At 44.6% G+C, this 17450-nt stretch overlaps 1 protein-coding gene across 1 annotated transcript in view; it reads right to left on the bottom strand.

Annotated features, from left to right (window-relative positions):
• Window positions 1-17450, bottom strand: part of KIAA2012 (KIAA2012 ortholog) — a 94797-nt gene that overhangs the window by 38247 nt on the left and 39100 nt on the right. Inside the window, 1 exon segment of the mRNA XM_036320829.1 lies at window positions 9524-9600. Within this exon segment, the coding sequence (XP_036176722.1) occupies window positions 9524-9600 (77 nt within the window).

Genomic DNA, 17450 nt, shown 5'->3' with positions numbered 1-17450 from the left:
TCTTCACGCATGGAGGGCAGGGGCGGGAGGCCTTTGCCGAAAGCCTTATGGGGTCTATCAAGTTGTCAGTTGAAACCTCTGTGCACACAGGGCGTGTGTCCCCCTCCTGTGAGCAAACAAAAGGAGCAGAGCCAGTCTCTCCTTAGGACCCCTGGGCCCCCTACTTGGCTGAGAGTCTGTCCCTCCACTTCCCTGGGTGGATGGGGGAGGAGAGGCTCTGGATCCCAGTGGGGATGGATAGATCTGAGAGATTTAGTTATTGGGACTTGGTGGGGAAGGGGACCTGGGATTCCGAGCTTCCCCTTGGCCACATCCCCTGATGGGTGGTGGGGACCAAATCCTTGAAAGGGCCGCGCCTGCCTGGAGCTGTGCAAGCTTCCCTGTGCTTGGCCTTCTCAGGCTGTTATTTCTTGCCCATGGCAGCCTGTGGGCCTGTAAGTGGGCAGTAGGGATGGGGCTGAGGAGGCAAGGAACTCTTTTGGGCTCCTATGACGGGGCTGCCTGGAGGGATCCGAGTGGACAAGTGGCTTCTTATATTCTATCCAGTTGGAGGGGACCTCGCTTGTGCAAGGCCGGCCACCCTGGCCACGCCCAGGTCCTACTCTGAGACCTCATCTCTAGGTTTCCTTGGCCTCTCTGCATGGCTTCTTTGTGAGGAGCAAAAGAGACTCCAAACCACAGGGTGGCTCCACTCAGCACAAGCCTGCTCAGTGGTTCCTGTGCCAGCCACCTGGGTTCAGCATGCTCCTCTTAGCCACCTGCCATCCTGGCCTACTTTTCATCTTCTAAGGGCAATTTGGTGGTGCTGGTGAAATGGGCTGAGTGACAGCTTTAGGACAACTTCAGGAGATGCAGTTTGTTTGGAAGCCAGAGAAGAGCTTTCTTGTTCCTCCCTGTCACGAATTTTGGTCTCCATCCACTTTTGGACGCCTCGAGCCAAGGGAAGGAGATTTACATCCTGAGTATTTAGCACGTTAGCAGAATAGCTAGCAAACTTTAGGCTAGGAAGAGAAAGGCCGCAACCTCCCATCTCAGCTTTTGTGAGGGACTCACTGGGTAACTTTTGCCAAGTTGTTCAGCTTTCCGTGCCTCAGTTTCCCTACCTCACTGTTCTCCTCAGGGAGTTTTTGAATCCTGAAACCCAGGACACTTTAATTCCCGGGAGTCCACTATCTGGAAAGAAGTCTTATCTGCGAATTCTAATTGATATTGTTCTCAGTTTAATTAACTGCTTTGTTGACACAACAGAATCATTGTTTATCTGGCTTAGCCGGAGCTGGAGGAGAAAAATTTTAAGCCAAAAGAGTGATCTCTCCTGCCCCAGGGGAGGTAGAAAGGAGCTTTTGCTGTGAGGGGGCGTCTGGCTGCATTCAGGCTGGGACTTGGCCTGGTTTGGAGATGACGCACCCTCTTTTAGCCTGGGAGGTGGGAGGTGGGAAGGGGGAGGTGGTGGGTACAGGGTGGGAAACCGGAGCAAGTCCCTGGCTCCTTCTAAGCCCCGACTTCACTTTAACCCCAATTTGTGGGCCTTCCTGGTTATGTCGGCTCTGGCGTGACTTTTCCAATCTGACAATGGAGAGATAGGGACTCTCAACTTGCAAATTGATTCCACTCTGAAAGGTCATTTAGAATCAGTTGATTTTCACTAGAAAAAGAAATGTTACCCGTGGTATTTGATTCCCACACTGTCCCATAAAAGCTTATCTAACCCATAATTTACTGGACAAGGAGTTGAACTAGCCCCGGTAATGCTGGGACTGAGGAGGCTGGGGGGAAAGGAAGAAAGATGTCCTTCCCCTCTCTTTCGTGCCCCCTCCCCTCGACTGGCCTCCCCGCTGTCCTCTGGCCTCTAACTTTTTCTCAGCAGCCTGTGCTGTGGGGGCTGGGGCCCTGCTGGACGCAGTGCTTCCAGCTCCCAAATTCCCTGCCCCCATTCTGCCCCCTGACCCTTAGGTGCAGAGCAGAAATCGATTAAAAGAAGGTTTACAGTGAGAGATGAGAAACCCAGAGGAGTATCGAAGAGGCAGAACTGTAAGCAGTGGAGCAAAATTCCAGACAGCATGGAGGATCCTGGAGGGGTTGGGGGTAGGGCTTGGGGGAAACAGTTGGTGGATTGGCTCAGAGTCCTGCCTTTCAAGCTTCTCTCTTTCCATTTCTGAACCCTTCGACAGTACACAAGCTCCAAGCTCTGTTTTAGAATGGCTTTCAAGGCAGAGGGCGGGGATAGAGTAATAGTTACTATTGTAATTTATTGGGTTTGCTTAGTGACAAGCATTGTGCTAATCCCTTTCCATATCTTGTTTCATCTAATCCTTGTCATGACCCCATGAGGAAATATTATCCTTTGCAGATGAGGAAATTGAGCCTCAGAGCGTTCAATAACCCGCCTGTCACCCCAGGGACAGTACAGAAGAAGCTGGGATCTCAGTGCAGCTTGATGGGGTTCCCAAACCCGTAGGCCTCTTGGTTAGCACAGGCCACATGCTGAATTGGGCCCTGTCTGTCATGACATCTGTCTTCTCATCTGCAAAAATGAGGACAATAACTGTATCTACTTCATAGGGATGCTGTAAAGGTTAAGGGAGAGAATCCTAAACCCTTCACATAGTTAACCTCAAACACATTGGCTGTTAGGACCACTTAAAAATATCCTTTCCAGACAATGGGGAGGGAACTGTTGAAGCTTATGACAGGTACATGGAGATTCATTACACTATTCTCTCTACTTTTGCATATGCTTCAAATTTTCCATAATAAAAATACAAAAGAAAAATAATTAGGCACATATTATGTGTCTGGTTGGAACCTACAGCCAGCAAATCAATAAACTAAGACTTACTGGAATAAATAATAGTCTAAGTAAACATTCAACAAATGAAAGCCTTGATTTTGTAATTAGAAACAAATCCCGCTCTCTGTGAATTATCCTTAAATTGTCAATGAGGTTTTTGGGTTGACAAAGTAATCCTGTGGTTGAACCAAAAGATGAAGTTTGCTTAGATCTTCAAAAAACCTTTGCAAAGTTTTACAACCAAAGCTATTTAGGAAACCAGGGAGAGAGGAAGGGGGATGGAGCATGGAACTTGGGGAAATGCTGTACCAGGTGTTCAGAAATGAGGAACACAGGGTGGGAAATACAGCATACTTCTGTAGATGGGGAAACGCAGACAGTTAATTCTCCTACAGATCAGTGCTAGGCCCAATCTTACCCATCAGCCTCAAAAACATCTCTAAGAAGGAGGCCTAATGACATCTTCAATCTGCACACAACCCAAAGCTTTTCCAGAGGGTGAAATACCAAATTGTGGCAACCAACAGAAGGAAGTATCTAGAGATTGTGGGATTGTTAGAGAAATGTCATCTGAATTTCCACATCATTATCACTGGAAATAAAACAAGCACAATCTCCAAATCCAATTTAGAAGATTAGGGGCTTTTTCTACCCAGAACATGGACCTTATGGTCAACAAAAGATTTATCTATCCTACCCCATAGCTACCATGTGCCAGGAACTGTGCTAAACGCTAAACACATGGGATACAAAGATGAGTAGGCAATTTAGAAAGAAAGTCTGTCTTTACAGAGAGTCTAACTTGTCCTTTTAGATATCAGTCAAAAAGTTCAACAGAAGGTAGGGTATCAGAAGGACACTGAAAAGGCTATCTTTGTACCTTTGTACAAAAACTTAGTGTGTCTACAGGTGTGTGTGTGTGTGTGTGTGTGTGTGTGTGTGTGTGTGGTGTGTTTTCTTTGTCCTGAAAGAGGAAGGCTGAAAGGCGATATGAACACCATCTGTGAAACCACCGAGGAAACAGATGGGGTAAACATAGGTTTATTCAACCTAAATCCCAGTGCACTAGAATTACAGGCTACTCTTTGAAAGCCAAAAGAGGTAAATTTAGACCACAGAAGATCAAATATGAATTTCTACTGTTGTAAACTCATGAAACCGGAGGTCAAGAGAGATAATCTGGGCCGAAATAGAAGTGGCTTTGTGAAATGGGGAAAAGGGACGCGAGTCCAGTGTGACAGGATTTTAGGACACTACCAAAGTTCTAATCCCTACAAAGCAACAAAACCAAGCCCAAGAAAAAGCCTGTGAGAAAGGATGTTTGCTCTCTCTCATGGAGAGAAAGCGGACTCTGAAATCTGGTGAGGTTTCTTTCTTACTTTAAACAAAGAGATGCAACGATTCTGGGGTAAGCTAATTAGGGCTTGAGCTTGTTCTTTGATACTCTTTACTGACAACCTCTCTGACCTGACAGCTCTATAAACCAGTGGGCTCAGGGCCCCTCCCGCCCCAGGATTACAGAGAGAGATCTGGATGGACAAGAGAGTTTTATACTTTGAGATGCAAACTTTTCAGAAAAAGAGGCAAGTTCATTGTTCCCAAGGCCTAGGATCAGAGGCATAGAATGCTGAAAGGGATTGAGATCCTTAACAGGAGAATTCTGATAGCCCTATCCAACAATCTAATAAAACCTAATGAATGTTAAATAATTTTAACTAACAGAAATTAAAAAATAATGGCGCTATGGTGTTGACCCTTGTTTAGTTTTCTGTACACTTGTTTTCTGTGACCCCCTCAGTTATTTTAAGCCAGACTTAAAACCAGGCGTCCTCATGATCTATTTTTCCTTCTTACAGGAGGAATTTTGAAAAAAAGAAAAACAGGCAGACTGAAAACAAAAAAACTCAACCTAACAAATCCCTAATTTCAAATTAGCATGACTAGACTTTTTTGAATGCATTATATGCAAGTCTTTTCCTTACAGATTCATTTAAAAAATGTATTTTTTTTTTTATTGATTTCAGAGAGGAAGGGAGAATGAGAGAGAGACAGAAACATCAATGATGACAGAGAATCATTGATTGGCTGCCTCCTGCACACCCCCTACCAAGCAAGGATCAAGCCTGCAACCCGGGCACGTGCCCTGACCAGGGAATCAAACAACAACCTCCTGGTTCATGGCTTTATGCTCAACCACCGAGCCACGCTGGCCGGGCTATACATTCATTTTTACAAACATATTGCAGCAGTCACGGTTGACATCACTTTGACTTCCATTTTTAAAGTCACATTGGTAGTTCTCAACTGGCTGTGATTTGCCCTCCGGGGACACGTGGCGAGGTCTGGAGACCTCTGTGGATGGTCACACCTGGGAGAGTGTTACTGGCCTTTAGTGAGTAGAGGCTCGGGATGCTGCTCAATAACCTACAATGTACAGGAAAACCCACACCACGAAGACTCTCTGGCCCCACATGCCAGTGGTGTTGAGGTTAAGAAACCCTGCGCCATACCATTAGTATTAAATCACAATTTCTAGCTGGAACAAGCATCGTTTTTTAATGCCTGAGTTAAACCCCTCACTGAGAGGGATATGTCACAGTTAACTCTCCCATGTTGGACTATTATAGGCTGTTGCCCATAGTTCTCTATTATAGATAAGGCTGCACTAGACATCTTCACTCACTTTTTTTCCTGCTGAATTATTCCCTTAGGATAAATTCCCAGAAGTCAGAAACAGCGAATCAATGGCTATAAATATTTTTTCCTGTTTTCACAAGTGATACGTATTGCCATTTTGCTTTACACATGGATTGAAACAGATGACACCCCACCAGGAGTGTGCGGGTTTTACCCAAACCTTGGCAGTACTGGGTGTTGCCTTTTAAAAAATCGAGAGGAGATGCGCATCTCAAATAGAGCATTGATCTCCAGTTTGCCTCAATTTGCATTTAAATTGCCACGCAGGAGGAATATTTTCCCATACTTGCTTTCTATCACTATTATTGTTTGCCTTTTGCTTATTTTTCCAGGTTCTCAATGTTTTCCTTTTAAAGTTGAACGTGATCTTTACTGAGTACAGATAATAATGCTGTTTTAGGGAATGCAATTATTTTTAAACTTAAAAAGTTTTACTTTCATCCTCCTGCCCGCCCCCCCCAACAGCATAGATATGTTAATGTTTCCTCCTAGAATTGCCATTTACAATTTTAATACTCTCGTTAGGTGCTGTTCACCTCACCCGTGCTGCAGCCTCTGCACAGGGAGGCCCTGGGGAAGAGGACCCGTTGCCGCGATTGATGTCAGCCACCAGGTAGGAACCGCACTGGTCTCTGACCGTATCCCAGGCACAAAATTTCTCTTAATCAAATGAAAGGCCTCAGGAGGTGCCACGAGGCAGGAAGGGGAATACATGTGAAGGAGGCGATCACATTCCGTGAGGAGATGGAAGGACCCGCATTAAAAAAGGGCACCATACCTTTAGGACCTCAGCACGGGCAGCGCGCCATCTGCAGCTGTTATTAATATGCAAAAAATGCCTTATAAATACTTGATTCTGTTCGCAGTGGGGAGGCCGTTCATTTGAAAGAGGAAGTGGGAGCTTGGAGTGGAAACACGTCTGCTTGTCTCCTTTTCCTTTTTTCATTGCTCTTTTCATCTCCACATTTCCCCTTGTAGTTTTCTGCCCCCTCCACCCCCTCGACTGCACCCCCCTCCTCCAACTCCTAGGAAGTGGTTGATGTCAGTTGCTCCTCTCATTTCTATTTATGGATGCTCCTCCGAGGTCCTGGTCCGTCGCCAGGTGTGGAGGGGTGTCTCAGGAGCTAGGCCACGATTTGCCATCCTGTGCATTGGAGGCAGGAGCCCCAGATCTTCCTGCCCCCTTCCCAGCGCAGACCCCGCTTAGGAAACGCACAGCAGAGGCGTTTAGATCCAGGCAGTACCGCCCGGCCAGCGTGGCTCAGTGGCTGAGCATCGACCAGTGAACCAGGAGGTCACGGTTCGGTTCTCGATCAGGGCACATGCCTGGTTGCAGGCCCATCCACAGTGTGGGGTGTCCAGGAGGCAGCCAATCAATGATTATCTCTCATCCTTGATGTTTCTACCTCTTTCTCCCTCTCCCTTCCTCTCTGAAATCAATTAAAAAAAAAAGTATATATATATATATATATATATATATATATATATATATATATATATAATAAATCCAGCCAGTAGGGGGCATCCATAGGCAGCCTCCGGAACCGGTGCATCCATGAACCCAGTCACGTCTGCCAAGCACCCGCTGGCTTGCTCTCTTACCCACCCCTCAGAAGTTATCTCCCAATTCTGGGTCTGTGACTTCTCCCTAAAGCGCGGGGCTGCCAAAGCATCCCACCTTTGGGGTTTTTGCTCCCCTTGCAGCCAGCGCCCTGATAAAAATGTAAAAGCATTTTATGTGTCTGAACTCCAAATATGGGAAGACCCCAGTGAGGGAGGGAGAGGATGAGTCAGTGGGGAATTCGCGGACAGGAAGGAAGAGCAGAAACTGCTGATGCTGATAAAGATCAATTTTGTGTGATACCCTAGCCTGCTTCAGAGTGGAAGGCGACAGGGAGAGGAATCCATCAAGGTACGTAACTGAAATCTGCTGGGCAGAAATTTGTTTCTAAATCCTTTCCAGATGCTTTATAGTAACTCGAAATTAGTCATTTACATGGAGTAGGCTGAGGAAGTAGTTAAAATCGAAGTCAGTGATTAATCTAATAAAGGGCCATTAGCCTCAAGAAGTAAGGGGGGTCGGCAAGGAGGGTACCACCCCCACTCCACCTCCATTTTCTCTGTGTTTAAGGGCTGGTGGGGCTCCCTAGACTTTTTTCTTAAGTGGTTTTCCTTTTGGGGGCTGCTGCTAGAGGAAAGAAGGCAATTGGCTCTGGGGGGAACGACCCCCCTCTTTTCACGAAGGGGGCACGTGAAGTTCTCAGAGCAGCTGGTTTTGCCACAGCCTCACGGGCGACCCCAGGGTTAGAGTGTCAGACCCTCGGCCTGGTGTTCCTCTGACTGCAAGGTTAACAGTTCAGTCTAGGACTTAATTTGACACGACTGAGCCCCTTTTTCATGGCAGGTGATGTCAATTCTCCTGAAACACAGCCACGGGGCTGGGTGAATGTGGAGCGTGTTTAGGGTGTGTGAGGTATTTGCAGGGCCTTTGGAGTTGTGGAATTACCAAAACAGAGCATATGGCCTTAGCCAGTTTGGCTCAGTGGATAGAGCATTGGCCTGAGGACTGAAGGGTCTCAGGTTTGATTCTGGTCAAGGGCACGTGCCTGGGTTGTGGGCTCGATCTCCAGTAGGGGGCGTGCAGGAGGCAGCTGATCAATGATTCTCTCTCATCACTGATGTTTCTATCTCTCTCTCCCTCTCCCTTCTGCTCTGAAATCAATAAAAATAGATTTTAAGGAAATATATAGCATATTATCTTTTCCATAGTTACAGACTCTCTTAGAAAAGCTTCTCCATCCCGTATAAAGTGTGTCTTCAAAGTGGGAATGTAAAAAAAAAAAAAAAAAAAAAGCAAACGTTGGTTGTGTGGATCCTCAGTGGTGGGAAGGGATGGCTCAGCGGAGGCCTGATCCAGGCCTGGGTGTCTAACAGGGAAAGTTCGGGTCTTCCCACAGAGCCAGCTAGTCGCACAGATGAAAACAAAAACGACTTTTATCAGAGTTTAAAAAAATCTATGAAAATGTATATTTAAGATTGTTTTTTAATGAGCGTGAGGGAAGAGGTGGAAGTCGGGCTGTGGCAGGAAGTGGGAGGTAAGAGAGAAGAGAGATCAAGCGCCCTTGCTCCTCGGCTGTCACACCAGGGACCGACCTGAGAGGAGGGAGCTGGGTTGCTCCTGCTTCAGGGTCTGGGAACCCTGAGCAGCGGCAGGAATTCCCCTGAGTTGTCTCCCCAGAGAGTTGGAAGATAGTTCCAGCCTCAAAGCTTCAAATGAAGGAACAAAATTGCAAATATTTGTGAACATATGCCTTTGAATCACTGATATTCCTAACCCACCCGGATGCAGCCTTTTTCTCCTTTCTTTAAGGTATCCTTGTGTTTTTTTTCTTGATAGCTCTATTCCCCCCCCCCCCCCCCACACACACATTAGGAATGAGAATTGGAGTGGAAAAAACAGGCCCATTGCCACAAAGTCTTAGTGCTCCCAGCCTCAATGGATGGTACCTTTCTTTGTTCTTTGTTCCCTTTTTGATGTTGCAGAAATGAGGGAAAAGCCCATTCAGCTTATTCATGAACACGAAGAGCCAGACAAAACACTCCCAGTCTGTGAGTGAAGGAACCTCTGGGATTTTATAGTTCATTTGTCTCATTTTATTGATGAGGCCCAGAGAGGGGAAGAATCTCATTTAGGGTCACACAGCAAGCCAGGACAAGAACCCAAACGTTCTGACTCCCCATCTCCTGCTCATTTAAAATCAATACTGTAACCCTAGCTGGCTGCTAAATGGTTAGCGCGTCGGCCTACGGACTGAAGGGTCCCGGGTTCAGTTCCAGTCAAGGGCACATGCCCAGGTTGTGGGCTCGATCTCCAGTCGGGAGCATGCAGGAGGCAGCCAATCAATGATTCTCTCATCACTGATGCTTCTTTCTCTCTTTCCCTCTCCCTGCCTCTCTGAAAACAACAAAAATGTATCATAAATAAATAAATAAATAAATAAATAAATAAATAAATAAATAAAATCAATACTGTACCTGCTTCTCTGGCTTTTGGGTCAAAGGTGAGGTTTTATTAAGATCCATGGGAAGATCGGTTCCAGATTCAGTGTTTGCTGTGGTAGAAATTAGAAAAGAATCCAAGTTGTCAGATGTAGGTCCCATGAATTTTTATACATACCATATACATGCACACCTAGTTCATATGTGTAAGATTATAAACGCACATACCTACACAGATGGCATTCATATTTACTCAACAAATAATACCCATAACCTCTATGGGCAGTCTAAACACCAGTTACATATAGCGTTAAGACATATTCAAATTTCTATTTTCTTGTCTTGGTTGATCTTTAAAAAAAATTTAAATTCTTTGTGCTACTAAGACGCAGATAAAGCTGAAATTAAAAAGGAAATATTGATGGGAAAAATCTGCTGATGCTGCCGAATATGAATTTTGTATGATAGCGCTTCACAGAAGCAGGAAAATGCTTCTGCAGCCTTCCAGACTGAGAGATCAGAGATGTCCCCTTTCCCTTTCCCCTCACAATGTGGAGGGGCAACAGGAGAGGAGGCGGCGTGATGCCACAGTGAGGCCCTCCAAGGAGCAGGTGCCCCACAGACACAGACATGGAGTTGGCGTGTAATCCACACGCCTCTCCTCCGTGGTTGTGCTATCTCTGCTCCCTACAGGTGTGGAAACTGAGGCTCGGAAGGTAAAGTCACCGCCTCAAGCTTGTATAACTAGTGAGGTGTTTTAAAAAAATATATTTTTATTGATTTCAGAGAGGAAGGGAGAGGGAGAGAGGGAGAGAAACATCAATCATGAGAGAGAATCATTGATTGGCTGCCTCCTACACGCCCCCTATTGGGGATCGAGCCCGAAACCCAGGCATGCGTCCCGATGGAGTATTGAACCAGGACCTCCTGGTTCAGAGGGCAACCACTGACTGGGCACCAGTGAGGCTTCGAGCCCAAGACTGCCTGATTGAAACCCCAAGCTGCAGAGGGATAGGGTTTATTTTGTTTTTCTTTCTTCCTCTTAGAAAGCAAATTCAGTGTTTATAAAGGAATGTTTATTTGAGGAACAAATTTAGCCAGGCGCATGGCTCCTCTGTCAAAGGAGTTTAGCCTCTTGTGTGGGACGAGTGTCCAACAGAAAGTTCTTTCCATGCTTGCTGCTCGCAAGTAGCTCTTTTAAGAGCCTGTGGCCACATGTGACTCTGCTTCTTTGTCTCCTTGACCTGAAGCCTCCAGTCATGCCTTGTGGGCTGACCTTTCCTTTTCTGTTGTTTCTCAGCTGTCCTCTTCTGTCTCGTTTGAAAATGGCTTCAGTACAGATTTAAAACGTTTAAAAATTGAAAACAGCTGGGGAAACTGAGGCCCAGAGAGTGGTTTCCTGGGATTGGCTCAGGGCCATACCTTGAAATAGCCCAAGACCGGATCTCCTGATTTAGCATCTTGTACTTTCCCTTCCACATCGCACTGCCTCCTGTTAGCCTCACTTGAGCTTGCCACATCCCAGCTGCTTGGCCCCCGGACAAATCCAGCCCAGCAGAATCGTGTTGCGACGAGGTTCATTTCACTGTGGCTTGAAAGGAACCATGGGTCTCTTAGAAATGAAACTTATAAATTCTAACGCATAAGGAAAGTTCTTGCAACACCAGGAGAATGAATCAGTCAGCCAGAGTTCAAGAAATGTAAACACATTTTTAGATAGGAGGCTGAAAAATCGCTTAAGACTTCTCCATCTCGTGGGTCAAGACCCTGATAATTTACTGAGGTCTAAGCTGTCGAGGAGGAGACGCAACTCACACTGCATTCCTGGGAGATAGAGCAATGGGGGTGGTAACACTTTCTCTCTGAACAATGTGGGGAAATCTACCCCTGTTATCAAGCCGAAGAAACGAACTCATTGACCAACGCAGACAACTGGCTGTGAACACAGACCCGGCTCCTTTTCATCATTGCGGAGGCCATGTGCACAGTCACAGATACGGGTGGCACAGCTTCCAGGCCGGCCTGAAACTGGGAGCTCGCGGGCTTTCTGTGATGAACATTTCTGCCACTAAAGAGATAAACAGAAAACACTCTCCTTCCCTGGCTGCCCACCGTCGGGCCAGAGCGGATTTTCAAATGCGCGCATTAATCTAACCACAGGCTTTTAGCAAGGAGATAGCCTTCCCGCCAGATAACCGGCAGCTCAGAGATGACCCTTACTAGATGGGGTCCCATCCCAAGCCTCCTCTGCCTTCTTCAAGTCATGGGATCCTTCACCAAACACTCAAGACTTGAATAGCAGGAGAGAGCATCTGATTCTAGTCTGGAATAAGATGCCTTAAAATTTCCTTCTACTTAAACCTATGTTGACCATGTGTAATTGCCAAGTTGTGGTTCACCGTTTTAGTTAAAAAGGAAAGATAGTCATATTTACTCTGGCGGGTCCCATCTGGCATCAGAGTGGAAACTGAACTCCAAAGAGTCACCTTACCAGGCAACGTGGGCCACCTGCCTCCTCCACAGATGCTGTCAGGGCTTGGGAAACAACGTCAGACCCGTAGGCTCCAAAGGGGCCCAACATTCTGTCGTCACAAGGGCAGTAGCTTTTGGAGGTGCTGGCAGGAGCCTCTTTAAATCTGTTCAGGGCCTTTTCCCACACGTACCCTTCTGAGGCATGAGTAGCCTTTGATCATTAGCCTGCTGTCATGGAACTTCGCCCACACTTGGGGTGGTTCATCATTGAGGAGGGATCTATTCATTGCCACACAGACCTCAGGGAGCAGCTTGGCCTTCTCAGAGCTTTGCACATGGACTTACGGCAGAAACCAAGAGGAGGAGGCCTAAAAGTCAGCTTTTGTACCTTCATGGTTTTTATTTTGGTCCAAAATGGAAGATGCAACGGCAAATTCCAGATTATTAAAAAGAAATTCTTCCCAGTATAAACTAAACCATAAAAGGAAGGATAATTCTGGTCCCTTTATATAGGCCAGCTGACCTTTCCTTAGGACTGCTATCTAAAAATACTTATTTCATATGATAGGACTCAAGATGTCTATGACCTATAGGGTGTTTATTGTGTTATAATAAATCTCAAGTCTGCTTGTTTAATGTAGGAGACTGAGACCCAAGATGGCCTTTTGGTATTGTCATTATCAAATTCTTGGGATAAGATTTAAGACCTTGCTAATGCCACACATTTTCTCTTTAAATTTTCCTGGATGATGAGGAGGGTGAGATGGGCATATCAAATAGTTGCTCAAGACCTGAGAAAGCCTCCAGGCCAAAGACATACCCCAGGGAGCTCTATTAAAGGAGCCAGCTAGACGGATCTAGAAGATATGAGTCATTCTGAATTTAAATATGGAAATGCAATAAATGCAAGAGCAATATTTTTCTTCCAATTTGGAATAACAGTTCTTTTACTTACTTATGTCTTCGTAGACCAAGACTAGCTCAGTCTCAAGGGTCTGGCTTTAGCTTTGGGAAAACCAACTTCTCTCAAAAGTTCATAAATTATTTTTTATGGAGAGGTCCAGTGATACATGGCAGTTTACCAAGCCCCAAATGGAACGCAAGCTAGATGATGGAATTTAAATTTGACTTGTGTAGCAATAACAAAAAAAATCAGCTACATGAGGAACCCTCTAATCAAGATATATCATAAGATTAATAAGGATACTTCTGGTGGAAGAATGTATGGAAGAAGGGAATTAAAAAAGAGGTTGAAGGTAGAACTACATACAAAGTGGCTAATCCATTTAATTCATGTGGTGGCCTTAATGGTGCAGAAAATATTATTCTTGCTCACGTGCTCTCAAACAAGTATAGACATCTGGTCTCCCAGCCTCTAGTCTTTCCCCTTTCAATCCATTCTTTACATAGCTGGGAGAATCATTTCTCTGAAATAAAAACCTGGTTATGTTAATTTCTGTGTAAACAGGATCTCAAAGCCTTTGGGATAAATTCCTTAGTTGCTGGCTATGGCCCTTTATAATTTAGCTCTTGCTTACCACCCCAGCTGAGTTTCTCACCACTTCCTCCCCTACGTGTGCCCTAGGGTCCAGGCATTACAAGCTGCTCTCACTTCTCCCATGGTGTCATTTTTTCTAGCCTTCATATGGCCTCTTTCCCTGGAGCCTCCTTTCTTCTCCTCCACTTGGCCGCTCCCTACAGATATCCTTAGAAACTCAGCCTAAGTGTCCTCTGCTCCCAAAATACTTCTCAACCTCCCAGTGGAGGTAGCCTGTGCTCATTCAAAGCTCTAAGCACACTCCGCTACTTTAAGGCATAGACTTTGTCTCTCAACTGTATTCTTGTGCCTGGCACTGTATTTAGCATTAGTAGGTGGTCAATTAGTATTTACTGAATGAATGAACAAATAATCTTTATGTACTCTGTAAAATAGACTCGCTAATTCTTTCTATTGGACATGTTCTGATACCGGTGTCTTCATTAATTTTCAAATGACAAATCGTAGAGAACTAAGACAATAGCAAGTGAAAATGCTTAGGCCACAGGGAGATGTATGAAAGCAGCAAGAGAGAAACCAGGGGGAAAAAATCCTGAGGAAAAGCCTCATGCTTCTCTGTGTTTTTGTTGTTATTCTTTGATGAGAAGATAAACATCTGAAGGGTGATAAAATAGAAAAAAGTATTTATAGATTATTAATGAAAAGTATAATTTTTTGATCACTTGACAGAACAAAAATTAATATGCTAAACCTTTTTATGGGTTGAGAAATGTAAATGATACACATACACACATATCAGCCTTAAAATGTGTTGTGCCAAGTCCTACTTCACTGCTTGAGGAAGGCCCTGATGCCACGTGCGTCTCATACATTAAGTGAACCGCAGATCTTGACTGCTTTGGGAGGGACATATTCGGAGAACTTCAGGAATCCTTAGACTTGTGAATATCCTTTGTATATCATATTCCCAATAAAACTAAAGTAGAAATGAAAAAAGAAGGGGAACTCTTTAGACTCTTGATGAGTCTATAAACAAAGGATTAGAGTAATTTATAAAACCATTTTTGGGGGTCAGAGACTCATCAAATTGTTAAACCCACTTCGCTTTCTCTTACTTCCATCACCAGCCCCAGCAATTGGCCTTCTTTTAAGGGCCACTAAGAAAAAACAATAGCCCTAGCCAGTTTTGCCCAGTGGATGGAGCGACGGCCTGTGGACTGAAGGATCACGGGTTTGATTCTGGTCAAGGGCACGTACCTCCGTTGCAGGCTCAATCCCAGCAGGGGGCGTGCAAGAGGTAGCTGATCAATGATTTTCTCTCATCATTGATGTTTCTATCTCTCCCTCTCTCTGAAATCAATAAAAACATATAAAAAAAGAAAAAAATGGTAAAAAAAATATATAAATCAGTGTTCTTCTTTAAAAAAAAATAATGTAACATGAGCTATTGCAGATGTTACAGTGAATATAGACCACAACACTGAGATGTGGGTGCTGGGTGGTTGGGTGGGTACACTCCCTAGTTTAGTGATGGCCTTTTGTCTCCTACCTTCATGATGTCTAGGATTTGACTTCTTGCTTCTGCAAAGTGACAAACTGCATGTGTCCCTGACTTCTGAAGTCATTTACAATTATTTGAAACCGATCTTCAAGTCCACAAATAATCAATGTCCACCATTTATATGATTTTTTAGAATCGTATCTTTTTTTATCTGAAACTGTTTATTAAAACAAAATGACCAATAAGAAAACAAAAGTTGTGAAAACTCTATAGGTGACTGGAATCACCTATAGAGTTTTCACAACTTTTTGTTAAATTGCTCTTTGAACTCAATTCCAGGGGATATTGAGTATTTTCAGAGTAGTGTTATATCCATTTTCCTAAAAAACAATTGGGGGATGTTAAACACAAAGAGATATAAGAGTTTTTCTTTAAGGTCCTTGAGCAAATCAAGGGGACAAATACGTCTTCTACATTCTAAGCCCTGAAAGAGGTACTCTGTGCTTATAAGGGCAGCCTACCTGAATGCATTTTCCTGCAACTACTATGTTCTGCTTGGTGGTGAGTCTCCCAGCTCCTTCTTAAAAAACAAAAAACCAGTTTAACCCGTATTATAGCTGAACTCTTTTATTATTCAAATGCACATAAAACATCTATAGTCTGTGTGTGCCAGCAGCATTCTGCCAGGTCCCCGTGGTACTGGTGGGTCCCTGTCCTTAAAAAGCTTGCAGTCTAATGGAGAGAAAAGCCTAGAAAGTAGACCATTCTGTAAGAGAGATGCTGTGATGGGCCACGTACAGGGTGCAGTGAGAGCGGGTGGAAGAGGCCTGCCACCCAGTCGGTGGAGAGGATTGGGTGGGAGGCACAGAAAAACTGCCTGGAGGGAGGTCGACTTGAGAACCAAATTGGGAACTGAATGATGAGTAAGAGTTAACCAGGGAAAGGGGTAAAAGTTGGGGGATAGCGGAAGGTAGAATGGTGGTTGTCGGGGGCTGGGGGAGAATGGGGAGTTATTTCATGGGTATACAGTTTCAGTTTTGCAAGATGAAAAGAGTTCTAGAGATTGGTTGCACAACAGTGTGAATGTACTTAGCACTACTTTACCCTTAAAAAATGGTTACGTTGGCAAATTTTATGTTATGTCTATGTTACCACAATTTAAAAATATGTCGGGTGTTAGGAGGAGATGAGAAATTGTGCTTCAGGCAGAGGGAACAGTATTTTCAAACAATTGGAAATGAGAACAAGATTTGAATTAGCCTAATGAAGGTCTTTTAGGGACTAGGAATAGAGAAGAGAAGGAGTAAGTTTTCTTTCCTTTCCCTGGACATAGAGCTTGTTATGGGGCAATTCTGAAATAGTTTGTCTTTGCCACTCTACCATTTCCTTTTCTGTACTTTTCTCCTTCTTCTGCCTCCTTCCCTGTACAGCTAATATTCTCTATTAATCCAAACCCTGTGGGGCACTGTACCAGTCAGGCATGTTTCAACCCTTAAAACCCTACTTACCCACCTCTATTTCCACCCCTATCAGAAATTGTAGTCCCTCAGCACAGCAGTTCTCATCTAGGTTGCAAGTAAATAAAATTTTACTAAAGTGTGAATGACTATTAGCTTTTCAGTATCAGTACTTTAAGAGAATACTTCTGAATCCAAAATAAGTCTATTACTAGTGAGATTTAAATCGTAGAACAGTAGAAGTGAAGTTATAACATTTTGGTCATATTAGGAAGAATATTTTTGGTCTGGAGAGCTACCCTGTAAACAGGCCTATCTTGCTGGAAAATCTGTTTCAAGAGTTTGGTTCTCCTGAACAATTTATTTTTTCAGCGTCTCTCCTTCTCCCATATTTTTAAAAGTTGCAAATCATTTTCAGTGTCATCCACACAAGGGGGTCTGATGCTGGTAAGGGGAATTGGCAGGAGTAAAGAACAACAGAAGCCATTTGTTTGTACGGGTCATTTTTAAGTCAGGAGCTTCCTAACGTCTCACATGTTGTCAGGTGGAAATGTGCCTGTGTAGACTGACATCACCACTAACCCTGAGCAGTGGTAAAAAAAACCCCCACCAGTTTCTTAAGATTCAAATCTCAGCTTCACCACTTAGCTGTGTGACTTTGGGCCAGTCATGTAACCTCTCTGAGCTGCATGGTCCTAGATAAAAAATAAAGGTAATAGAATTTACCTTACATCATTGCTGTGAGGATGAAGAGAAATAATGAGTGTAAAGCACTCAGCGCAGTGATTGGCCTATCAAAGAGAGACAACAATGGTAGCTATCATCACGATCCCCTCCTTCTCCTTCTCCTCCTCCCCCTCCTTTACTGAAGGCTTCTATTTAAGAGCTGCTTCGACCCATTTCCAACCCATGGGCGAGAGTGAGCAGAACTGACACGGAAACTCTTCCCATGATGGTCAGCCTCTCCACCCAAGGAGAACAGCAGGAAGGGTAATATGGAATACCGGGCATCCGAGCATTTCTCTGCTGACAGAT

Source organism: Myotis myotis, unplaced genomic scaffold, assembly GCF_014108235.1.
Source record: "Myotis myotis isolate mMyoMyo1 unplaced genomic scaffold, mMyoMyo1.p scaffold_m19_p_8, whole genome shotgun sequence".
Classification (NCBI taxonomy): domain Eukaryota; kingdom Metazoa; phylum Chordata; class Mammalia; order Chiroptera; family Vespertilionidae; genus Myotis; species Myotis myotis.
The sequence above is the reverse complement of the archived record's forward strand: the minus strand, read 5'-3'. Positions and strand labels throughout refer to the sequence as shown.